Source organism: Lonchura striata, chromosome 8 (assembly GCF_050655825.1).
Source record: "Lonchura striata isolate lonStrDom1 chromosome 8, ASM5065582v1, whole genome shotgun sequence".
Lineage (NCBI taxonomy): Eukaryota > Metazoa > Chordata > Aves > Passeriformes > Estrildidae > Lonchura > Lonchura striata.
The window spans coordinates 6,505,505-6,532,036 of NC_140710.1; the positions used below are offsets into that span (position 1 = coordinate 6,505,505).

The 26,532-nt window shown below is 41.8% G+C and overlaps 1 protein-coding gene and 1 long non-coding RNA gene across 2 annotated transcripts in view; both read right to left on the reverse strand.

The window, feature by feature from the left end:
* RNF11 (ring finger protein 11) overlaps positions 1-14,223 on the reverse strand; it is a 30,211-nt gene extending 15,988 nt beyond the window's left edge. Inside the window, exon 1 of the mRNA XM_021529230.3 lies at positions 13,681-14,223. Coding sequence (XP_021384905.1) covers positions 13,681-13,803 — 123 coding nt within the window. The 5' untranslated portion in view covers positions 13,804-14,223. The remainder of the gene's footprint in view (positions 1-13,680) is intronic.
* On the reverse strand, positions 1,606-13,603 carry LOC146766736 (uncharacterized). The gene is made up of 2 exons (XR_014957022.1): positions 13,223-13,603; positions 1,606-13,127 (listed from the first exon to the last, which is right to left on the reverse strand). It is a non-coding gene; the product is annotated as an uncharacterized LOC146766736 (long non-coding RNA).
* Positions 14,224-26,532: the final 12,309 nt, after the last annotated feature.

Below are 26,532 nucleotides of genomic sequence, written 5' to 3' on the forward strand. Positions count from 1 at the left end.
GCCAAGTCAGCAAACACTGTCATGCCCACTTGGAAGTTTAAGACACTAACAAAACAAAAGCTTTAAATGTGAGAAAATAAATTTTTGGGTAAAGTAACTTTCTGTTAGGAATTCTGGTTTGATCTCAGGGTAGGCTTTGATAGCCCACTGGTGGAAGATATCTCCAGTGGAGCACAAATTTTCTTGGCCAAACCCTTTCTCCTACAGCACAATCTACAGGCAGAAGTAGGAATGAAGGCAGGGCTGAACAAAAGACATTTTTAAAGTTTATTCTGCTGAACATATGCTAGCTGGAAATTCCACTTGTGTTGCTTGAGTAGCACCAGGCAGCTGCACCACTAGTGAGGATTCGGCCCATGGCAAGCAAAATATAAAGCCATCAGTGAACAAGTGTACATGGCATTATTGCAGTCTGTGTCAAATCTACAGGCACTTTACTGCTGGTAACCACTCTGCAATTAAGATTTTAAATAACATTTGCCTTACTTTAGTTTGCTGTATTACTTAAGTCTTTTTAAGGCAGAAAGGGCACTAGCTACTGCTCTGATTGAAATAGTTATATTCTGTCCAGCTGAAATGCCTAACTGTATTCAAACTGAAACCTGGCCAGCATATTCTGTGAAATAATCCAAGGAACCTTAGTGGTTTCATTCAGAAAACAATTTCTACAGCTTTCAAGTGCCCCACAGCCTTGGCAATGTGGAATATGACTGACAAGGAAGGATGTCCTCTTTACCCCAGCAGCCACATCTCCTGTGGCTTTGAGGGTTTTTCTGGTAGGTCTCCAAGCCAAAAGCTAAGCCTGACCCAACAGAGTTAATGAGATGCAAAAAAGCTGTAAAGATGGTATTTACTGCTCCTGTTCAGTGTTCCTGGTTCTGAATTCAGAAAGCTGAACAGAAAGGTTCTGAGCAAGGGGGATTGAGCTACATGAAAGCACAGCATGACTCCAGCAGGGAGAACTGGTAATGCTGCATGAGTGGATGCAGGAAAATCAGCACTATTAGTTTCTCAAATTTATTTTCTGAAACAGGGTTTTTCCCTTTACTCACCTTAAGTAAGACTGGCTTCAAGAAGCCAGTGGCCTCTGAGTGATGCCAAACTAGAATAAGGACACACAACATATAAAACAGGACAGTCAAACTGAGGCAGCTAGCCTAACTCTTGTTCTTGCACAATTATATAATTTCTTAATTCTAAACATTTTAGACTACAAGGAGGTTGTTTTATTAAAAGCCACAGACACTTGCAGCTCTCACATACATATGCACAAAGGTAATCAAACTCCTAACAGCAGTGACAAAGCTTGCCAAGCAACATTCAGACTTTGGAAACCATCCATGGAGTCGTAACTGCAAGGCTTGTGAGAGGAAAGAGGCAGAGCAGAAGCCACGACGCAGATCAATGATGTTACTGTGGTCAGCTGTGTCCTGGAGACAGCACAGTCTGCTGCACAATATGAACAGGCTGCTCAAGTCTTCAGACACTCCTGCACTTACCAAGTCTACTCATGAACTGTTAGATAACACTAATGAAACTTCTCTAACAAAAATAGCAAAGAGAAGTACTCAGTCTTTAAAGGTGGTTGTGGTAGACAAACTTAGATTCTTTCTTGTTTTTTTGTTTTTTTCTTGTTTTTTTTTTTAACCAGAAAGACCACATTTAAGAAATAAAGAATTAAGGATTTGTCCACATCAGACATTTGTCCTGAAGCAGTAAAATCCCTTCAACTGAAATCACCACCCTGCTGAAGTTAAAAACACAACTTCAGACTGCATTTCATGCACAGACCATTCCCAAATACACTCACTGCCCAAACCAGTATCAGATACTCATCCTATACATGCTCTGGTACACAGCTGAGTCCAAGTACAGCCTTAATTTCAACATTGAAAAGCCAGAACTTCTCTAATACTTGGCAGTAATAGCACACATCTAATACCTGACACCTCTAGATCTTTCCAGAGATGTCACTAAGCAAAATGAAATCTATGAGGCAAAGAGTGCTGATAAATCTAATCTTCACCAGGAAGTCAGTTCATTTCACTAATCTGACCAGAGGAAGAACAAGACAAGCCATTTCAGACACTTGAATGGTATGAGCTGATCCACCAAGCACAGAGCCACCCTAAGTGACTGCAGAGAACATGACTCCATGTGGAAAACAGGAGGGAAAAGCTAAACAATCCCTTTTTGGCAGCAGTGGATTAATAGATCAGATCTCCCTGTCCCAGAAACATCTACACACACAACACTGAGCACAAGGCACACCACATTTTTGCCTGGTTTCAGCCAGCGGTGTGCTGAACACCGAGACAGCCTCCAAGCCCCTCCTCAGGCTTTGGCTGTGTTCATTCCTGAGCTGGGCCTGCTGAAGTTATTATCTGTAAGTGCTGGAGCAGGATCCTGCCATCAAGTTAAATGAAGACAGATGCTGCTCTCGCCACATGCCAGAGGTGTACACAGCCCACCATAGGAGCACGGATGGGTTCCACCAGCACTAGCCCCTGTGTGAGAAGGCCCCAGGAGAGGAATGTGTAGTGTCCCTAGGCAGGCACTTGCTGCAGGGACTTGGAAAGGTCCCTTCCCTCCCCAGAAAGGCTGCAGAAGTCCAAACCACTCAAGTTGCTGATGCACTCAGATAAACTCTTCTGTATCAAAAAAAAGCCTTATGCTGACAAAAGGACAGGCAGATTTCCCTCAGCCTGCAGTACACTTCACCATTTGACTCATCACCCTGAGGTGGAAACACTTGCCTGATCCCTCAACACCAACAGCCTGTTTGGTAGCATCTGTTGTGTAGTTGTTACTACCATTTTCCCAGTTTTTGCTTTCCAATAAAAACACCACTGTGCCAGCAGTGCTGCTTGCAGGAGTCTCCATCTGTGTGATCTGACTGGAGCAAAGAACACACTGACCCCAGAATATCACGTTCTGAGTCCTGTGCAGAAACTCCTGCTGGCACAAAGGCAGGATCCAATTCACTCCTTTACCAGAGGTAGTTGGTCATTTTTCAGCTGTAGCACATTGAGGAGACACAGAGACATGAAATTCAGTGTTAACGGCTGGAAGTTGGGCAGTCTTGGCCTTCACCTGGCTGTAATCCAGTCACTGATATTTGCATAAGATAGACCCCCAAAAAGCAGGGATAAAACACCCTCCTTTCCTACTTCAGCATAAAACTTCAGCTTTTCTCTTTCAGTTCATCAGCTCAAAGTAAACGACAGCTACATAAAGACACTTCAGGAGATGCTATATATAGGGTGACGTGAACTTTTCCCCAGGAAGCTCTAGATCTAGGTCATCTTGCTTCTTCTGGGAGGCAGAAAAAAAACAGGTTACACATTGAACAAGAATAGTTTCCAAAGGAAATAAAAGATTACTTGGAGCATGAAATTTTGTGTGGATAGTATTTTTTTGTTTCCTAAAGGACTTTTAAAAACAAAATTCACCATGAAACACTGTCTCTTTGAATACCTGACTTCATCCACTTTAAACTGAGAAATCCGCTATATTTTCAGAAAGAATGGGCATTCTTTAGTAAACCTACTTTCAGTAGTTTAGCCATACAGTGAAGTAAATACAACTTCAGGTCTCAGAAATTTCAAGGAGTTTGTCTATATTCAGACATAATGTAAAATCCCTCCCTCCACCTCATTCGTGATTCTTACAGAGGGCTGGAATGGTTACACACAACCCAGCACAATTCCAGGTGAGCTTTCCTATGAATCCACTCCAATGGATTAAATACCGCATTCCCACTTCCAGCAGAGGGCAGGTGGGAGAATAACCAAGGATATCTCACTCAGGTTTGGGCCAAGGGCCAACATCTAACTCAGCCCAGCCACTGCAGCAACATGAAGGTGCCATCAGCTGAAGAGGTGGGAGAGTTTTCTCAGCTCAGGACAGACCTCAGTGCAACACTACCTATGCAGTGCTCCTCACCCACTTCCAATCAGCAGATCCCTAAAAACTGCCAAGTAGAGGTGTGGGCCTGCATTTCAGTTCAGTGACTACAGAGGGATTTCATTAGTTCTTGTGAGCACATCAAAAGAGCCTACAGAGATTCAGAGCGCCAGGAACTGAGAGGTGAAAAAGCACTAACCAAGAAAAGAATTAACAGCTAATTTAAAGTTAATTATTTGTGCTTGAGTTTTAAAACTGATTCTCTTCACTTCTAAGAAGAATAAAATACTTTCAAAGACACCATTCTCCACGGGACAATCCACAACGGCCTCAAGGTCTCCAAATATATAGATGCAACATTAAAGAACTCTGTGAAGCAGAAACTAAAGCAATGTCTTAGTCATATTTCATAAGCTAAACTGAAGATAAATGGATGCAACTGCAATCCAAATCATAATATATAAAAAGAAAACAAAGAAGGGAAATCCCAAAACATCAGAAACTGGCAACGGCAATTAAGCAAGTACTACTACAGAGCATAAAATAAAGTCTACAGATGTTAAAATATTAATTTCAGTGTCTTAACTAAATCTGAATTTAGAGCAGTACTTTGCTGAGCCTTTTATGTATTTTCCACTGAATACAGCAGTTCACTGCTTTTTGTTAAGCAACAGTGCAGACCAAACCAGTTTAGCAGTTTGGTACGTCTGGAGCCAAGCAATGCTTGCACTCATTTGTTCAAAACCTGAGAGCAATTTCTTCTCTTTCTGAACTCTAAATAAAATTAATGCAATTGGGCAAAATAAATACTAGTCTTAATCTATATTGCAAAATTACAGGATGTCTGAATTAAAGATTTCGACAACTGTGTTAATAAAACACTGTGATTAACGTTCAGTGCACAGAACAAGCTCTGTATCTGGCTTTAATTACAGTGATGAATAAAAGTCAGACACAGGCATTGGCCCGGAGTATTCATGCATTACACTGTCCCATAGATACCAAAATAATGGAATCCGATGCTCTTTGATCTCTTAGATAAGCCTCCCACAGCTCTGAAACAGAAAGGGCAAGAGCACCCAACCTCATCCAATTCTGCAGTGTTCGCACTCTGAGTCGTAAGAGATTTGTATCCCCACTACCAAGATACATCTTATGGGAATAAATACAGAGAAATATTGCTCCATTTCCTTCTGGCTAGAGCTTGTACACAAATCATCTGGAAGCCACACAGAGTGAAAGTGGTGAGGACTACAGGGACACTTTACAGTCTCCACAGAGCTATTTACTTGGACAGTAGTTATGTTATAATATATTTGTGGGATACATTCTAGTCTGATTTTCTCTTCTAATGCAGTTTTGCCATGACGCAGATTAGAAACTGGCGGCATGTGGTAGATGTAATGGTTTTAATCATGGTTGCAGGATGGTCAATTCCTTGCTTTTGTCCAAACCAGCACAGACTGACTCATTTTTTGCTTACAACTGGATAGTCAAGCAGCTTTATTAAATTTTATTAGTCATAAACCAGGCGTTTCCTTGATGCTTCGAGGACCTCTTTTAGCAGTCCAAACTCCACTTGCATGTGGGCTAGCTACAGGCCCAGGCTCTGGGAAACTCAGCCCTGTCAGCCCGCTGAGACTTGTCTTTGAGCGAGGATGAAGTTGTCCTTCCATGAGCTTTTGGCCTTGGCTTGCAGGGTACTACGTACAAGGACTGCTCCTGAACCTTGCCTCTAGAAGTACAAATTGCTCTGTCTGAGCAAAAAGCAGATGAGAGGACACGTAGGCCACTCCACTGTCCAAAAATACAACCAAGGGAAACAGGTTTCAGTATTGCAAGGATAATAGTCTGCACATTCATCACTGCATGCTGGGGCTAAGGGAGGAACTCAATTTCCTGAGTCACAGTTTCTCTCATCCTTCCAACAGTTTCAGTCCTCCCCCGGCACCTCAGGTCTACATCAGCCCTTAACTAAAACAATGGCTAAAACCAGAGGGAGGACGAGAAGGCTCAGAAATCAGCCTGGCCTTTGACAGAGGGTACGTGTGCGTGCAAATGTGCACAGAGCATGCCTGAGCGTTGTGGTGGATCAGCAGAAATGCCCAGTGCAATAACCCAGCTGGTTGTGATTTGGCTGGCGCAACTGCGGTTGAAGGATGGTTCTTTTATCTCCTCCTCCAGTCGCCACACGCATCTGCTCTTTGTCCATGTCACCGTGTGTGCATCCTGGCCCAGCAGCTTTTATGCCACCAGCATTCTGACTTTCTTCTTCACTGATGAGAAACAGAGTGGTTGGCAAATTCTTATGGAGGGGCTGGTAAATAAAATGATCACTCTCTGTAACCGTTTGGTCTCTTGGAGATTGTTTCATTAGTTCATAGGAAAGTCACGGTTGATTTGCTTTAGTCCATTCCACAGATCATTATCTCTTCAAAACATAAAAGTGGTTTATTTTCTGTGGGTCAGAAACTGACTCCAGATGTACAGCCAGCAACAGCTGATCACAGCACTGAACCCAAGGTACATACGGGAAACATACGGGAAGAGCTTCCTAAATGCATGGTGGTCCTAGATTTTAGGGAGGGTGGTATTGCATGTTTGGGTTGGCTTGTCCAAAAGAATGCATGAGCTTCCAGCATAGCAAAGATTCATCACCCTGATTAGGTAAGATTTCTTATTACCATCTCCACAGACTCTTCATCCTACTAATCAAGCATCTGGAATGCAGGCTGCCAAATAAATGCTGAACGATCAGATTCCAAAACAGATTTTAGGAGACTTATCTACTGCTTTAAACAGATCTTCGGATAAAGCTCCCTCTCTCCAGCATCAGGTTTGTCATAAATTTCTGCAGAGGTTCCTTTTGTAATAGAAGAACATTATTTTATTAAAATCAAATTACCATTGAACACTTTACAAACTTGAATTAAATTACTAAGCATGCCTGCACTAAAGATAAAGTTTATTACTCCTTCCCTCCTCTTTTTACAGTGAAGAAACTAAAGCACAGAGCAGTTAAGTGGTTTGCTAAAGTTACAGACAGAACACATTAAATAAGGATAATGATAACTTACCCTAGGGCTATTAGAGTGGGTTTTTTTGGTGAATTTTGTTTTGTTTAGTCTTGGGGCTGGGAGTTTTTTTGGTTGAAGTGCAGTTTTACCCAGCAAGAAGTTACACAACTCTAGCTCTGCTGGGACAGGTCACTGCTATAGCTGTCCCCCAAGAGGCAGCCAGAACACGACAGCATCTTCTACAAAAACACATCCTACCTTCAAGGAGCAAGACACATCTTTGCTTCTGAGACCTTCATAATGTCAGGGCCAATTCTTCTTGTGGCCTAAATCAAGATCGAAACTTGCTTTTCCTTTCAGAGTCAAGAGAATAGTGACTCTTCAGCTTTTTCCCCAGAAAAGGTTTCATTCTTATTCAACCATGACATCTCTAAAAACCTGCTCATTTTGTAATTCTTTGGTCTCTGAGGAACTGCTTCATTAGCTCATAGAAAAGTCATGGCTGACTTGCTTTAGTCTATTCCACAGACTATTACTTCTCCAAAATAAAAGTATGTTTCTCTGTGCATATGGGGAGGCAGAAACAAGGACAAGCACAAAGACTGGAAGACATAAGTCTGCCACAAGCAAGAGGTGTTATTTTTAGTTTCTTTGCCTTACGTTCTGCAACCAGTTTGACTACAGCCATTAACAGGGTCTGCAGAAGTGCTCATTAAGCTGAGCTTCCTCCCTTTGTTGAACTGATGAACAGGGACACAGGACAACAGGGACAGACTCTGTAGACCATCTTGAGCCAACTTAAGACACTTCTTGCAGAAATCCATGTGAAGCAGAAAGCAATACTCTGTTAAATGTGACTATGAACATATCTTCATTTCATAATGCCCCTTGGAAAATCTTCTGGACAGAGTGTTTAGGAACAGATCCTTACCAACTGCCAATTCAACAATAGTGAATCTAGAAACCAGCTCTAATTTTATAAGAAAGGTGGTAACACAGAGAACTCAAACATTAGCATACTCTTCCCACTTCCTCCAGCCATGCCTAACCCATTTTTAAACAACTGTAGTTTAAAATCTATTTTAAGCATTACAATATCCAACCAATATTATTTATTTAAACCATTTATGAATGGGTATTTTCAAGACTGAAGTTACCTAACTCTATAACTCTTATCTGGTAACCTTTACTTTCAGGTCTGTCCTCCTTCCTCTCTTCTCCCTCTGCCCCCACCAGCTTTTTTCACCAGCAAAATGAAAGACATCCCCTATCAGCCAGTGTGGCAGGCTATACTGAAACCAATATGCACTGAGACAGGAAACAGAGGTGCAGTTTTTTTCTAACTGTTGTTTAGAAAGGAAGTTTAGACTTAGCACCCTCAAGAAACTTTTCACCTAGAACTGATTAGCAGCAATACAATTCTCGAGACAACTTGCTAAATTCTTCAGCTGTGGAAGAATAAGAAGTGTCATGGCATACTTTTCACTAACCAAATAATCTTGAATGCTATTACGATTACATTCATAATACATATATTTCATTACTGTGTGGAAAACGAACTGTATAGCCCTATACTGATATGTTAAAAAAGGTTTATTGCATTTCACATACAAATAATTTACCAGAACTGCAGTATAAAACATGGAACACTTACAGCTTTTCTGAATGCAGGTCTAAATTACATCATAACTATTTATCAGGAGTGACTTTAGCACTTAATGCTTGGTCTTTCACAGATAAAATGTTATTCCAGAAAACTACTAAACACTTCTTCATTTCTGAGAATTAATTACATAAGATCACTCAAGCAATCTCATCCTTGAAGAGAAGTACCAACATCACTGGCTACTCTACCACTTCTTATCCATGCAGCAAACTCTCAACTTCAGCTCCTCCATCACTGTTGCCCCTCATTGCAGCTGATTTTCACCTTGGGCACTGCTGCCAGAAGGCACCAATCAGCAACACAGCAACAAAAACAATGAGCTTGAAGCCCTCTGAAGTTTCCAGCAGACTAAGGAATTGTGGACTGGAGTGATATTTTAGTTCACATCCACAAGTGCAACTCTAATTCATACACATCATCACCAAGATGTGGAGGATAAGCAGAAAAAAAGGCAAGACATCCACATGCAAGTCTTAAATAGACTGCTTTATTTTATATGAAAGTAAACCTACTAGCTGGTTTGCTTTTTTTCATTGATAGCTTACTGTATGTAACGTTTTCCCATTGCATCTTTGCCCCTTTTATGCTGTTCCAACACAGATCAAGAGTTCCAGCTTTGCACAACCACTCCATGGTAGATTATAACCTGTTACACTCCCAGTCTCCTTTCTTGTACAGTACACACAGTCACAGATGATAAATCATTTCCATTGGGGCCCAAAGGAATTTTTGTTCAGCTGTTTCTATAAATGGGTGCAACTCCTAGATCAGAAATCATTTGTCTAGCAATGTTTAATTATATTGATTACCACACCTTTGAAAAGACAGCATCAGAACACCAATGTAACATATTACTTAAGTCATGAGAAGAGAGTAACAAAGGCTTGGTTTCTCTCTTGAGCAAAAAATATCCAGCACTCCCATCCACAGGGCAAGGGTCACAGAGAAATGCAGGGGGCTCTTCCAGAAAGATTCTCTGACTGTTCAAAATGGGCACTTCAGCTTCTCCAGGGCTGCACCCCCTGTGCTGTGCTCCTCACTGGCCCATGGCACTGCCAGGACAGGCTGATGTGCCACCTCCCTGAACTGGGAACAGCTGGAATGAAGCACGGCAAGCCAGAGGGATGAGGACATGTACACTGTGTACAGGTGACACTCAGCTCAGAGGAGGCCCAAGGAGGCTATTGCACCAACCCCAGCTTTAAGAGAAGCCATGAGACATCCTAAATTACACTTTCAAAACCTGCTGTCCCCAACAGCTTTTGGAGGATTATGGGAGCACAGCATTGGGTTAAGCTCATGTTTGTGATCTCTCGTCTCATTTTGTGCCTACAGCCAAATCAAATGAGTATCCAGGCCAAAAGGTTTTAAATTAATCCCTCCAAATAAAAAAAAGAAAAAAATCCACTAGATCCACTGGAACATTTTATCTGGGCCTGTAAGACAACACATGGTGATACGAAGTACCAGAGGGTGCTCTGGAGCTCTTCAGGTAAAATATTTTATCAGTTTATCTGCCACATCAAAATAGCAAACGAGCTTGTATGAGGTCACTATCAACACTAAGATGTTGTGCTTATTTCTCATGTTTTTAGCTAAGTAATTTAGCAAGTATCATACAATTTTTTAGAAGACTGCAGTGTATTTTGTCCACAGTAATACTTTTTAGAAACTTAGGGAGAAAAGGTGCAAAGCATTTTGTACTTTACCGGATAAAATTTCCAAAATTGAATAAAATGGCAAATTATTTCCTACAGCTATTAGGGAACTATTAAGAACAGAAATATGAGACAAGGATTAAGAAAAGGGATACATCTGTTCTGAAAAAAAAAGTATTTGAGGAGAATTACTAGAAATAAGAGAAACTGAAAAAAACCCAGTGAACTTGTATGGAAAAACAGCAGAAGGCATATTGCCAACAGATGGTGAAGAAGTCACACCAAAAAGGAAAACAAAGTCGAAAGCATACTCAATTTTGAGGACTTAAGAACATGCAGCTCCATTTTTAACCAGGGAATCTGTGATTAGGAAGGAGTTAGCTTTGGTTTTGTTTTTTTTTCCTTAACACTTAGGAAAGCAGTTGTAATTTCTGGGTTCTAAAATGGAGGCATTCAAAATTAGCATCTGTCTATGAAAATGTTGGTCCACTCTTGAAATCACTTCCTTCCTCCCCACTATGAAAACACACTTTTTTTTTTTTTGTATGTTTTCATTTTTTCTCATGTTAGTGGTTAAGCTCAATGCACTGGAAAATATCTGATGCTTTAAGAGGCCACTTTCTTATTAATTCAGATATCTGTTTAAAAAGATGCTTCCTCTCTGAGGCCTTTCTGCAGCAGCTGGTAACAGGTACTGCCACAGGAACCAAGAGACAGGTATTTGCAGAGCCTCTCACATTATTCTACGTGTCTGTACTGTCAATGCAAGTCTCAACCTCACTTTTGGAAGTAGGAATTTTACACAGCCAGTTTAATAGCACTCACTGATCAAAGAAATTCCACATGCTATACTGCAATTTTTACTGGGGGTACATTTTGCAGTTGGAACTCAATAGGTAAATAAATACTAAGTCATAACAGGAGTCTCACATGAACATCCCTGGCACAATCCTGTCAGAACACAAAAAAATACTTTAAATGTCAAAATAATACAGAAGTCATCTTCTACAACTGTGTATCTTCCCCCAGCAAACCTCCTTCCCTTAGTTTGCATACCTTGCAAGAGCTACTCAGGAAGTTGACATACTGTTGCTGCAAACCCAACAGCAACAGACACCAGATTTTACTTTCTTCTAAAATATGCAGCTGATATTTCAGCAGCTGGCTTTAAAACTCTTCACCTTCCAGTTTCTCAAGGCTAGTTGCCACAAGTAAGTTTTCCAACTTGCTTTATCCCCTTTCCTGCTTTCATTTCTAATGTCTACTCATTATACACTAACTCTGGCTAAGATACTGAAAGAAGTCATTACCAGGAACAAGGCCACAACTTTCCAACACTGACTCTGAGCTGCCACTTGAAAGTTAAAATGGGCGACTTATTTCTAGCACAGAAGTAATACTGGAGCATTAGCAATTGTTCCTACTTAAGAGTTTTGTGTATCTTGTAAATATTAACTAATTTAAAATTATAAATCCCCTCAACCTCTAAAGCGCACAGATATTGCATAATATTGTAGCTAAGACCTATTTTTTTTTTTTTTAAAGTCACAATCCATCATGGCTCAAAACCTGTGGAAAGAGTAGCTTTGATTTTGACTATGAGACACTAAAGGCTACCCTAAGGTGAAGCTTTAGGAACTGGCAGGATCAGTGGAGGAGTTTTCAGGACAGACAGTGATGTTCAACACAGCCAAGTGCCTGTGGGCACATCACCTGATGCTGCACAGCTTCTTCAGCTGAGGGAAGGTTTGCTATGAATACACTTCCTCGATAATAGACACCTGTGGGTTCATTTATTTTACTGTCTGTCGTGTTCTCAGTCAACCATCCACACTTACAGACAAGTTCCTCATCAAGAAAAAAAATCTTAAAAACCTCTGACGACAGAGTCCTTCTCTACTTCAACATCCACACTAGAAGGCCTGTATAAGGCATTTACGTGGTTGTTGACTCTTGCAAGAGCTAAAAGGTTGCTTTCAAAGGGAAGAACAAGAAGACAAAAACCTTCACAAGTCTTCCTATAATCACAGATATAAATGCAATCAACAGCACAAACATTCAAACTTGTTATGCTGATTTGACAAAAATACAACACACTTCTAAACCTCATACAACACCTTCTAAACCATTCAGGCTTAATTTAGAACAACACAAAAAACTTGATCCGCCACCAAGCACTTTCTATTTACTTCAGCAGACATAGTTCAGAAATCAGAACAGAAAAAATCCTCACGAAATTTATTGTGACATTCAGCTTTTGCACCCAAACAAAACAATCAGGCACACACTGCCAAGAAACATCAGTGCAGCTTCAGGGCACCAGCAAGGGCTGCTACGTGCAGGGCTTCTCTTCAACACTTACGGGGCTCCTATCAGGGTGGAATTCTTGAACTCGCTAAAGCATTTATAGATTACATGCCTGTCCGGTTAAATACTTCCTGCAATTTTGTTAATTATACATCAAGCTCTGCAATTAGGGAATGACTCCCATCCTAGAAAACATCAGCTCTCAAGTTACACCTACCCCCCAGAATGTGTGTTTCTGTAGATGCCTCTGGTATGTATGCTATTATCCCAGACAATAAAATACTTTCAAAACTCGAATACAATGTGCAGTTCTATCGCTGGATGGTTTTCCTTTTCATTTTTCAGTGCTGTAGACCGTTTGTTTAGGTCAGTACGCATTTCTGTAGGTGGGGGAGGAGATGTCCGGGAGCAGACAAGTGCAACCCCAAGTTCAGGTTCCCTTTTCGTGTCCATCCCTTCCAGAGGCGGCCAAGCGCAGGCTTCGACACCAATGCCATCCTCCCTCCACACCGGCGTTACCCTCCGCTGACAGCAAAGCCATCAAAGCACGCTCGGCCTTTTCCTTCTTTCCCCCTTGATTCATCATCAAGATGTAAATTAAGAGATTCTCCCAGAGACAAAAAAAAAAAAAAACAAAAAAAAAAAAACAAAAAAACCAAAAACCCCACCGAACAATGGGAAACACTTCCCCGCCGGTGCCCCACAGGACGGAGGGAAACAGGATCCGCTGCGCTGGGCGAGTTACTCAGTGGGGATCAGATGCTGCTAAAAATACGGGAGCGGAGCGAGCGGGCCCGGGCAAAGCCCGGGCAGGGCCCGCGGTCCCCGTCCCGGAGCGTCCCCGCGCCAGACGGTGCGGGGGACATCACACAGACGGTGATGTCACCGCCGGCGGCAACAAAGGACGCGGCACCGGCCGGGCGGCCCCTGCCCTCCGCCTCCCGCCCGCCCGGAGCGCCGGCACCGGCCGAGACAAAGCGGCTTCCCCCGCGCTACGTGCGGGCGGAAAGGGAGAGGTTCGGGCCGCCCAGCGCCGGAGCGGCGGCGGCGGCCCCCGGGGCGGCGCGCACCGGCCCCGGGCGAGCGGCGCCGCGACCCCCGGCCCCGCTGCCGCCCCCTCCCCTACCTGATATGGCGGCGGCGGCTCCTGATCCGGCTCAGCCCCGTCTCCGTAGCTAGCTCTGTCCGACTGGGACTCGTGCAGCAGCGAGATGTCATCCGAGGTGGGGGACTTGAGGCAGTTCCCCATCTTCCCGGGGGGAGCGCGGCCCCTCCTTCGCCTCCTCCCGCTCCGGATCCGCGCCCTCAGCCTCCCCGCCGCAGCGCGCAGCCCGCAGCCGCCCCGCCGGGGAGGCTCATGCCAGCCCCGGCCCTAAGCGGCTTAGCAGCTGCAGCCCGGCCGCCTCCCGCTCCGCTCCGCGGCCGCCCCGACCCCCGAGCCGGGGGGGGCGGCAGGACGGGCCTCCCACCCCCCGTGGGGCAGCGGGCTCCGGTGGGTCCGCCCGCGGCTGCCCGGCGCGGTTCTGCTTCCCGGTCACCGGCTCCCTGCGCACTGGGCTTTGTCGCACGGGCCGCCCTGGCTCCTCCTCTCACCCCTCCCCGCCCGGCCCCGGGAGCAGCCGCGGGGCCTCGCTGGGCTGCGCACCCCCCGGCCCCGCCGCGGGGACAGCCCTGCCCGCCCCCGGCGGGACGAGGCGGGACGGGACGGGCTGGGGAACCCAGCCGCCTGCCGGGCTCCCCCGGCCCCAAGATGGTGGGAGCCGCTTGGCCCCGCCCCCGAGCGCGGTGTTTGTTTGTGTTCCGGGCATGGCGGGGCCCGGCGCGGCGGGACGGGAGCGCAGCGGCGACCCCCGCGCCACCCGGCCCGCCCCGGCTGAGGCGCTTTGTGCGAGGCCCGGGGCCTGCCCAAGGCTCCCCAGGCAGGGAAGAGTTCCCCGTGCTGGTCGCTGGCGTGACCCCAGCGGCACGGTCAGTCTAGGCACAGGGCAGTGAGCCCCAGAGTGGAGCAAAATCAGCACTTGGCTTTTGCGTTTCTAAAGGGTTTTTTATGCGATGAGCAAGTACTCTAATGAGCCATATATTTATCTTCTCTTTTTTGCCTTCATAAAAATATATCCATACTTGGATATAAGTCTAGGTAAGTACTGATAAATGCAAATCTGAGGATACTGAATGCCCCCGTGTCACTGTGTTAGTGTGCCAGCACTAACCCACACAGCGTGGGATATGTGATGGTCCTGTTAGTGTTCTTTGGTTCCTCAAAATGCATCCTTGGCCTTCAGAGTCACATAATGGAAAATACTTTAAAATCCAATTTTTAAAGTGAAGTATTTTTTAAGGTGAAGCAAATACGGTGCAGATGAGAGCAGCTGCGAATTCCAGTCTGTAAAGCAGTACAGCGTGGCTGCAGTACCAAGTTGTCTGCTGATACAGCTTGGGCCTGCTTTGCAACTTCTTGGGTCAGAATATCTCCAGACATGCCATTCACAGTTATGTATTTGCCTCCACAACCTCTGCTGGTGGACCTCAGTCTGGGATCAGAGTTTTTGCTGATTATCCTTATGAGTTCATTCTTGTAGATTTCATTTTATTACTGTTTAGGGTAGTTTGTTTTGCTGCTTATCAAAGGGTAAGTTAAACAACCCTGGTGTAAAGCCTGTGATTGCTGCCATTTATGGTGTTCTAACACAGCTTCAGGCTTTTCAAGGAAACAGAAACTGAAAATCGGGCAGGATTTTTAGTGTTGCTCAAGATAGAGAGGCTTTGCAGTGGTGCATTGTAAATAATGACTGTGGTACATGGCTTGCTCATTTGGGTGTTTATCCTATGAGTCTGTTGGCTTGGTTTAATAGAATTAGGCAAGCAATTGTTGGAGGGGATCTAGTGAACCACTGCCTCACCCAGTCATGATTTTCAAGGTTAAGGCAATGTCAGAGCTGTCTGCTGTGAGAACCTGGTGATGAAACTCCAGCATTGTCACTGGTATTTTGAGTTGTGCACTGGCACCATTGGGAACAAGATGATGGGCAGCTAGAAGGACTGAGTTACTCAGCTGTTATCTTGTGTTTTGTTTTCTCTCTGAGGCTCAGGCCTGTGTCGTTGATGTAGTTCAGTGAAAACCACAGGTCACACTGTGCCATGGTGTGAGGCTGTGATCACAGTTTGATCCTCCACAGTGAGGAGGTCCTATGGAAACCTGTGGTGCCTCCCTGCTGGCTGACGTGCCAAAATAGCCTTTCTTTGGAAACCAGAGTGCAAACTGGTCTCATCCTGATATACAGTCAGGATGTAGGTGGGATTTCCTCTGCATCTCATGGTAGAGATGTTGCATTTATTTACCTTGTGGCCGATCTCCAGAAGGAATAGCTGCTAAGCCCAGTTAAAACTTTCCCCTTAGTAGGTACAGGATGCTCCAAATCTGGGCATGTTTTAAAAAATGCAGACTTGTCAAATGCCAGAAGAGACCTGCTTTTCACGGTGGATTCACAGAGACCAAAGAGGAAGCAGAGAGGTTCATGTTTGGCCTTGCAACAAGACAGACTGCACCTGTGAGAGCTCTGAAGGGGGAAGAGCTACTACCAGTCATGTCTGGACTCTTTCAAGTTGGGGTGGTTGAAGGCACTGCTTTTCCTGGCCATTCACTCCTGTTTTGCCAGATAGGTCATTAATAGTGGCTTTGAACCATCAGCTCAAAAGTTGTACAAAGGTCTGAGGATATGGAAAATGGAAACATTTTAGTGTTCACAAATGTCTTTTAATATCCCTGAATATGCTGAGATGTAGCTGTGAGCCTACTCCTTTTGCTACCACACTTTTTGCAGGTTGGGGACAAGGAAGTAGAGGGATGGATCCTCAGAAGATGTGATTTATGAGTGTGGTTTCTTTGCTTTAGCAGAACCATGGTGTAGTTTAACTGATTACTTCGGTTCTCTCTGGTTTTTACTTCCTCTACTAATTTTGGGGAACACGTAATAGTCAGAATGGATTTTCTAGAGCCTTAGAATGCTCCTGTAGAGGAAGAAAGATTCATGTCGTGGTTTAGGGCTGCACAAATACTACAGACAGAAAAGATCATGCAAATACAAAAATTTGTGTCAGACTAATATCAATACAGAACTGGCAAGGCAAGTCAATGAAACTTTTCCTCACATCTAGACATTTAAACAGTTGGCTGTAATCTGTTTTCAGAATGGTAATGGGGAAGTTCTGAAGTTTGCCAGCATACAGAATTAATGTTCTGGTACACCTCAATACAACAATGTCACACATGGGTCTGTCCTCACCACCTTGTGACAGCTAGCATCTTCTGAGTGAAATCTCTCTTTCAAAACAGAATGGAAATTCAAGAAAAAGAGTTTTAAACTATGCAGACAAAGTTTATGTTTTATTTTACAGGCTTTTGATATGAGAGGAGGCAAATGACATATTGACATATTCTTAAGGCTCATATGAGGTAGCCGGAGGTGATGAACTGTTCTACTGAAAAATCCATTTCCTTTTGAGTTCAAAATCTAAAATCCTCTGGAGACATAAAAAGTCCTTCTTGTTAGGAGTTCCTCTACAATATTGGCGTCATAAATTGCCTAATTTTTAGATGAAAGATCTTTTGATAACACCATTTTACGTGATCCATGTTCATGTTATTGTTGGATAACATTTTGGATATGTTTAATATGTCATGCTTAACAAAAGTTTTCGAAAGACCTTTTCTGTCCTCAGCATGGAAAAGTTTTTTCACTTCCTTTTCTTCCATCAAGCTTATTTTCCCAACACTTATCATCTCTCATTAGGTCTTATCTTTCTTCTGGGTAGGATTGTTTTCCCAATTCATACACAGAAGCCCAGTTGATTTCTGAGTGCAATCTTTCCATGCCATGCTACCCAGAGGTTCAGAGATAACTCTGTTTGCTTGGGTAATGTTGGTGAATAGAACACAATGCAATTTTAAAACCTTTTTCTGGAAGGAAAAAAAAAAAAAAATACTTTGTATACCTCTGGAGAATGGAAGTAAATTACATTCTTCCATTATGTATGTGAATCTGATTATGAGGATGGTGGAATTAATTTATGTGGTTATAAAGAACATGGCATCTTCTAAAATGCACATGATTATTTTTAGTTTTGTTGATTTTAGCTGAACCATAGACATTTCTCAGTGTATGTTACAAATGCATATTGCTTTCTGAGACAGAGTGAATGCAGCACTAGAAAGCAATTATGGAACTAATATATTTCCCTGAAATGTACTTTGTGATGCAGGATTTTACTCATGTTTCTAAAAATTACTTAAACTTCTGCCTAAATTATACTGGTATCACAAATATGCCACTTAAAGCAATTTATCCCAAATATACCATCTTGGTAAGAAGAAGTATTCCATGACTGGCAAGAATAACTTGCTTTCCTTAATAACGGTTTTCCCCAGGTCCAAAATGTTTTTTCAGTGACGAGTGTAATGTATGCCTATCCTGTGCCCTGGGGCACCTGCCCTGTTCTCTGAGCCACAGAGAACAGAAAGAACATGTATTTTGGCACTGAAACACCCAAGAAACAAAGCAGACAGTCATCATACAAAAGTAACCTCTTCAAACAAACCCTCTGTCGCCCAGCTTCCTGGGGAATTTTGTGTAGGAATAATTTTTTTTCCCCTTGTACCACATGTTGCCACAGTCTCAACTTCAAGAATGATCAGAGACCTACAAAACATGATCTGAGGGGAAAAATTGAAAGAATTGGGGTTGTTTAGTCTGAAGAAAAGGTAGGTGTTGGGAAAAATGGTAATGATCTTTCAAAAATAGAAAATGTTTCTCTGCAGAGAGAAGGAATCCGTTTTTCTTTATGTTCAGTGGGTCTAGGGCAAGAGGTGATGGAGTTGGAGATTTAAAGTAGATATTAGGAAATTATTTCAACCTGAAAATGTAGTTTGGCAGTGAAAATTATTATCTGGGCATCTCATTTGCTGAAGGCTTTGAAAGGCAGATTAGGTCACACGTCTCAGGAATGGTTTTAGTTGCAGTAGATTATATGGTAATAACCCCAAAAGGTTCCTGGCTGGTTGATGATGTTTTGTTTCTCTCAGGTGATTTACAGCAGGTGCTTTACTGCTGTGTTATTTTGATTCTCACTCTTCTTTGTATGCTCAGAAAATGCCAGGAAGAAAAAATGTCAGTAGGTAAAAAATTGGGTAAGTAGGATGGGTGGGGACATTCCCAGTAGCAGAATGCTACGAAATCACAGTTCCTGCAGGAAAGCTGGTGTGCTTGAGCAGAGTGTGACATGCTGACATGTCCTCCTGACAGGCTTTGGGACACAAGTTTTGGGCTGTCTTTCAACAAGTGGTTCTTAGTCAATACACAGAAATCTATGTTTTAAATTTTAGTTGGAGCTTCACTATTTGCTGTATTTGAGTATTTCCTGAATTTGCAAGGAGTGAACTCTATCCACAGTTCACCTGAAGCCAATTTGTTAGACTTCTTGTTCCTCCAGTTCTCTGCAACAGTAAGGTAGTATCCAAAGTGCATGTAATTCTTTGAAACAGTTGAAGAATTAATTGTTCTAGTTAAATATGCATTCTGCTGCAAAATTTAAAACACCTCTTGTTCACCTTCTCCATACTCTTTCTGTTTTTCTAATTTTCACCATTCTTCCTATAGCCTAAAATCTCTATTTTCTTCCTGTAGGTAATGGTAGGTCTTCTGCAATAACAGAGTGATAAAATGACACTTGAATAGATGCATGAGAAGCTAGGGAGTGTGATATGTCAACTCTGGTTGACAGAGACAACTCTGCCCAAGTCCAAGATCACCTATGTCTTTGTCATTCCTTGACAGAAAACTGTTGAAACTCTTTCTGGTTACTGAATGATGGCTACAGGTACTGTGTTCTAATCCCTTACTGCTGAAAAAAGTTTCCTGAGATTGCTGTAAGTCAAACTCTTTATTAGGTGTTCTGTTTGTATTGTTAAAGCAATTTTAGATACCTGAAAACTCTTACAGTGCTTTGTTTCCGTTTTTCCTTATGGATCATGATTTGTAATTCTCTGAGATGTTTCCCTGCAGCCTCCTTCTTTGGTCCACTTTTCCAGTAAGCATGGCACCCCAAGCTGCACAGAGTGAATCAGTTAAAACCTCAGGGTTTAATAAAGGAATAATATTTAGTGTGTACAAAAATTCCATTGATCAAATTTTTCCTAATGCATTGTTGTGGTTTGTAGCTCTTGTCACTCCCTATCCTTCTCCATGTAATTCCTGCCTACTCAGGTTTTCTTATTTTATGCTTCTCCAGATGATTATTCTGAAGGGTACTATTTTGCACTTCCTGTTGAAGCTCTGGTCTGTGACAGCTTAGCCTGCTGAATTGCAGCAGACAAAATTGCTGGAGACTGAACAGAAGGAATGTGAGAAGGAACCATGGAAGATTTTGTACTAATAGTATGAGGTGGTTATGAACAACTGCCCTTAGGAAATTCACTTTATCCTCTGGCCAGAAATGTTTCGTCTTAACATTTAATTTTACTTTTTGATTAGTCTGTGTTTGTACAGCCTCTTGGAGGGACAGGCTGGAAATTTGTACCAGTATTTGCTTTTGTATGGTCAAACACTACTGTGTTTCCTGAAAAAAAATTCTACAAAACAACTATATCATGCAGAAAACAGAAGTTATCATAAATTAAACCTCTGACAGTATGGAAAGGAATACAAGAAAGTAATTGTGCAATTCCTTAGTCTGTTCTGATTTTGGTTGTGTGGAGATTCCTATAAGGCATGAAAATCTTGTTTGTTTACTTACATGACAAAAGAGGAGAAAGGCCTTTTTTTTAAGCAGAACATACTGTTTAAACAAACACCACAGTGAAACAAGACAGCTAAAGGTACTATAAGTCTATTGTTTTAATGTTTAGAAATTTTGTGTCTAAAAATAAATTATTTTTCTTTTCATTTACTGTGAAGTGCATGCCTACAATTAGTTTTTGTAACAGCAAGCTGTTTCCACTTTCAGTTAAGTTTACAAAAATTACACACTCTTTGAAGCTACTTTAACTTTTATTTGGAGGCATTATCATCTTAGCAGTGGACTTGCATGCTGCTTCAGAAATTCTGAAGGCTGTATATTGATTTAGAAAATGTCTCAAAAACCACAGGCACACCATTTGGTGTTTTGGTCTGTGTGCTGTTCCACAAACAGTCCTTTAGACACAGGGGACTGCACAGAATCTCTGTGAGACACAGGGTGATTGCAATGGTGCATTTTGCCTCTGGCTTACAAGCTGTACACCAGCACAGTGCAAGGGTTAAGGACAAGATAAAATCACTTGCTGCTGTTTTGGTTTCCTGAACGGTTGTTGTTTTTACATGAGAAATGAGAAATGCGGTGAGGACCATTCCTGTGCCAAAGTTTCAAAGTATGTTCCTGTCAACTGTGGTGCCATTCATAGGTTTTACATCAGAATCTTAAATTCGGATATAAAGATCTCTGTTGTAGAAGCCCCATCTTGTGGACAACCAATCAATGACTACTTCAGCACAACTGAAATTTGAAATATTTAGAAAATCTGGAAATATTGTGGTATTTTTTGCAACAAACTGGAGAGTCTTCATATTTCTGGACAATATGGAAGCTTCATTCATGTGTAGAAATCAGCATGTGATTTTCAAAGGCTATTTCCACAGCAATTGTGGATTGCAGAGAGGTATTAACACTGGGGTGGAACCAAGGATGGTGCCCTCAGAACCTTGTTTTAAGTCCAAATCAGCTAAAACACAAGCCTTAATCCTGCCTTGAATTCCCAAAATAGTGTCCTGAAGCACTTGGATAGTACAAATGAGTCTTTATTGGCAAAATAAAAAATAAGGGCAGAAGGACATCCTTTGAAAAAAATGTTAAGAGAGAAGGAATAGCAAAGTATGCATGAAAACTGAATCTGAAAAATTTAGAAATATCCTTAAGGAGAGTGTTTGTTTCAGCACAAAGTAGTGGATGAGGTCAGCAACTCCAGACTCAGTGAGTCAACACACTTAGTAGGAAGTAAAAAGAGTGTGAAAACAAGCCTGTGATAAAACCTATTTTCAGGTTTCAGTATGACCTTGTTAGGATATATTAGATATGTATTCTATTAAATGGAATAACATATACATATAATTAGAAGGTCTTTTTATTGCTGTGAAGAAGTTGAGTTGCTCTATGAGAGTTTTCTGTTTCTTCCATATGAAGAAGGTAGGAACCTTTCCATGTAGTATTTAAGGCTGTAACGAAGGAGCCAGAAAATGTGGCGACATCTAGGGAAAGGTTGGCAGAAGTGCCTCCGACTGAAACACCTCCCACTGAAGCTGTAGCCCAGGGAAAGTTTTGTTGGAGTGGCTTATTTAGAAGGGATGCCAAGAGTAAAGAAGATTCTGGCATGTGAACAGGGTGCCATTGCAGCCCCTTTGACAGGAGCAGGACAGGAGTTGCTTTTCCTACACGTGGTTGTCTGACTGAGCAAAGGGATTAACAGGGACAGAATTTCAGAATTTGGTCATTGCAAAGCCAGGAAATGATTTCTTAGTCCTTACCAAAGTAGTCTGGATGAATCTTCACTTTTAAGACATGCCATACAGCTACTTAGAATTCCCTGCTTTTAAATAATGAAGCATGAAGAGTTCAGTAAGAGGAGTACAGGCAGATATTAGTATGGTGTGAAATCTAGAGGAGCTACAGCCTAGGAAAAGAAAATGAAGATGTAAAGCTTGTCATAAAAGGGTGTTGGAAAGCAAGAATTTATTCCAGCAGTGCCAAGGAGGGGAATAAAGGCTGCTCAATCCCTTCTCTACCAGGTGAGTTCACTGTAGTACAAAGGACAGGTCTTGGTGTAAAGGATAAACTATTGCCTTATTCTGAGCAGAAGGCTCTAGAAAAAGTAATTATTGGTAAAAGCAAAGTCTCTGAAGGACTAGAAGAAAAGGGTTTAGTTCAGTGATACTTCTTGTATTGGATTGTATTATAAATTACAGGTGTTTGTTTATGCCCATCGGATAAGGAAGGGAATTTGTTACATCAAGAAGAGCAATTTGTTGTACCTTCCCTGTCTAGGTACATTAAAATGTTCAGTTGCAGAGGGTTCCTTGCTAAAAGTGGCAGAGTAGTGTTTATCTCTCACATTAATAGAATTTTTCAAGAAAATACAGCAGAACTGGAAACTCAAATTTGAAGTGTAAACCTGCAGTAATCCACTGTCAGAAGAATTGTGTAGGTGTATAAAATTGATTTCAAAGGGAATGAAGAGGTGTGACTTGTGAATTGCTACTTTTTAAAGATGAAAAATTAGTTCATATGTAGGTCATGTTAAAAAAAAAGAAAGTAATTTTTCGTCCTTATCTCTTTATTATGCACATTTTTATAGATGTTTTCTTTGGTTGTCTGTAGCCTTTCTGCTATTTCAAATATTCTCAAAATTTTATTGAGATAAAAATGTTAAGAGATGTAATAATACTGATATATCAAGTGATTTAGCATTAAAAAAGACACATTTTCAGTGGCCATTTGAAAACAAGGCTTGATGTGTTATGTCAATACAAAACTAAATCTATGCAGTTGAACCTTGAGCACTTGTGTTTGTAATGTATAAAAGTGTTCTTTGAAAGCTGTCTCTGTCTTGTGTCCCTTCCTCTTCCAGCCCAGTCCCTTTGTCCAGAGCTGTGGTGGTGCCACATTGCTGTGGCCCCATTGCACCAGTCACCACCACAGGATCCACTTCCCCAGGGATGGATCCTGGTGCCTGTGCTGCATCAGCCAGGAGAGGAGAAGGACAGAGCCCTGCTGTCACCAAGGACACCCCAAATCTCTCCTGAGCCTCATCCAAAAAGGTTCCGTAATGTACAGTTCCTTATGGCAGGACACTTCTGCTATTGTTGTGAGCATTTTAAAATGTTATCAGGCAATAATTGCTATCACAACTTTTAATTCTGTGTTTCTGTTTCAAATTTTCCTCAGTTCAATCAGAACCAAAAGTTAATGCCCGTTGGCTAATTTCCAGTGCATGCCTCCACAGAACAACTGCTGCCTTTAACTGGTGGAGAGATCAAGGCTTGAACTGACAAAAGACATCTGTATTTTGGAAAACAAATTAATGTTTATGTTTTAATTTATAAGTTCCTGGCTCTTTTATGGTTCCTGTTTTTCAAGTAATGTCTCTTTGGATCCCTAGCTGATGGAGAGTCAAAATGGAAAAGACCCATGAGAGAATTATCACAATAGAACATCTGGTCTGCATTGGAAAAAGCTGAGAAAGATATTCAACATCTTTGAGACTCAGGCAGCCATGAGGCAGTTTGAAAGTCAGTCCATGAAAAATTGTGCAGGTTGTAGCCACCTGGGCCAATCTAGTGTTGTTTTGGGAAGAGCTACTCTGCTCATGAGCATCTGAATTTTAATTTCCCTTAAGCATGGATATGTGAGAGCTGGGAGTGGTATGAAAGGTGTTTGCTTTCCATAATGTTAATTTGAGTCCCAGCATTGTCCTAATTATATTGTGGGTTTTTGCCAGTCTCCCAGATTTCTTTTGAGCATGTAGGCTGGAGTCAAAAGGCTTTCCCAGGGCTTTTGGCATAGCTTTACAGGAAAGTGGATGGAAAGGACTTTGTATATTTTTGGAAGAATATTTTGCATCCTGCTTTAAACTATTCCAGAAGGTAAAAGGGCATTAGCTAGACTGTATGTTGGCTCATGTACTGCTATGTCACTAATGAGAAGGAGTTTTTTTCCTGTTTTCTGCAGTCACAGACTGCAAGAAATGCAAAGAAATCATGGGCCAGCCAGAGCAGTAAAGGTACCCCTGGATTCAGAGGGAACAAACTCCTTCCACCACATGAAACTTTGGTCCTTTAAGTCATTATAGCTCATGCAGAACAGAAACAATTTGACATGTATAACAAGAAACATTGCAAATTGTTTGCCAAACAAAGACTTATACTGCAGATGGAAGAACTGATGAAAATTGTTTATAGATGGGGAACTAAATGTAGATTTTTCAAGAACAAGGTTGCTGTCTTCCTTGCCAAGACAAACAAATCTGATAGACCATCTCATTGCTTTAGGCTGCCTGAGGACCTACTAGAAATCTATGGACCTTTTTCCACAGAAAACTTGTGTATTGTCAATACATAAGTGTATTGTCCACAGTTACACTGTGGCAGCTGCAGAGGAAGTGGAAGGTTCTCAGGAATACATTGGGGAGAACTGGATTTTTGGCTTCTGAAACAGTGTGGAGTGCTTTTGGATACTGTGGAAGTTTATAAGCTGGATGTTACTGCTACAAAAGGTTATCTGTGAGTTAAATATAATAGTAATTAAACTGCTGTCTTTAAATCTTAACACTAACAACACAATGAAATCGAGAATTGCTATCTTCTAGAATTGCAGTTTCCAAGATGCCTTCATTCCTGTGAACCTACCCTGGTCTGCATTTAGAGATTTTCAGTGTTACCTTTAGAAATCTGTGCACAGATGTTTTTACAAAGCACTGTGTAATCATCCCAAACAATGGTTTTAATGGGCCAGTTATTTGGGAAATCATGTAATGAGAACATAAATACAATCCCTGGTACTGACATAAAACATGTATTAGCAAAATAATATAGTTTGTATTTCCTTGATATAGAGCAGACCCTGGAAATACGTAACTCATCATGTCCTTAAAATTCTGTTATATCTGTAAGCATGTATATTGGCAGAGAGGCCCAGCAGCATCCTGGGCTGCATTAGGAAGAGCTTTGCTAGGAAGTCAAAGGAGGTGATCATTCCCCTTTGCCCAGCACTGGTGAGACTTCAGTGGGAGTGTTGTGCCCAGTTCTGAGCTCCTCACAGCAGGAAGGACATGGAAATGCTGGAGGGAGGGCAGGAAAGGACTGTGAGGGTGGACAAGAGGAGCGTGTGTCCTGTGGCTGCCCAGGGAGGTTTTGAAGTTGACATCATTGAAGAAACTCCAAACTCAACTGAGCAAGGTCCCAAGCACCCTGCCCTGGGTGATCCAGCTTTGAGCTGGGCTTGGGCTGAGTGATCTTTGTTGATGCTTCCAGACTGGGAATATTTAAAGCACTTTGCTTGTGTCTTGTCAGTGTTTTAGCTGCAACTTGACTGTGGAGAAATCCTAAGGAGAGCAAAGGCTGTGACCCCAGAAATTCATCCAGGTGGCTGAGGCCCAGAAAAGGCATCATGGGAGTTGCTAAGTATTCTGAGTATCTCATCAGAGTGATATTTCACTTGAAAATACAAAATAGAAATTACTGGGGTCTTAATGACACTGAATACTCATAATGTTCTCTCACTTCAGCTGGACTGCAGATGGTAACAACCTCTCTCTATCTGAGCACACTTTTTTTAGTTTAACCTTGCTCTGTAAAATCTTCACACATTCTTTACTCTAGAAATTAATACTTGGTGCTTTACAGTGCAGAATTTATTTGCTGTTTTTTTCTACGCTTTCTTTCCTTACTACTTTGTTACTAATATTAATAAATTACAATCTATTTTGACATATTACTTCAGTAATAAGCACATACTATGTATCAAGGAGTTGAAAATGTCATAATTTGAGCAAGGTAAAATCAACATATATAATTACATTATATATTCTATGGCATTTAGCTTGTAGCTATTCTTACCATACCTTCAAAATAAGAAGAAAGACAAAATTCAAAAAGGGCTTTCATAGTTTAAAAATATTTATGTTGAAACAAGATTTATGTTGAAAGGCAAAGATAATTTTTTTTTAAATCAGCTGAATAGTGGTAGGAAGATTCACTTGTGTTTTTTCTTTATGAAAATGCCAAGGAGCTAACTTATAGTATTGAGAATTCCCAGATCCTTCTTTGGAAAATTCTTTGTCTTTTATATTTCTCTTAAGGAAAGAGGAAAGCACACTGGAAAACAAGAAAACGAGTAACATTGCACAAGTAATTGGAAATAAATAGATTATAAAGCATTTTATTTAATTTTGGTTTTG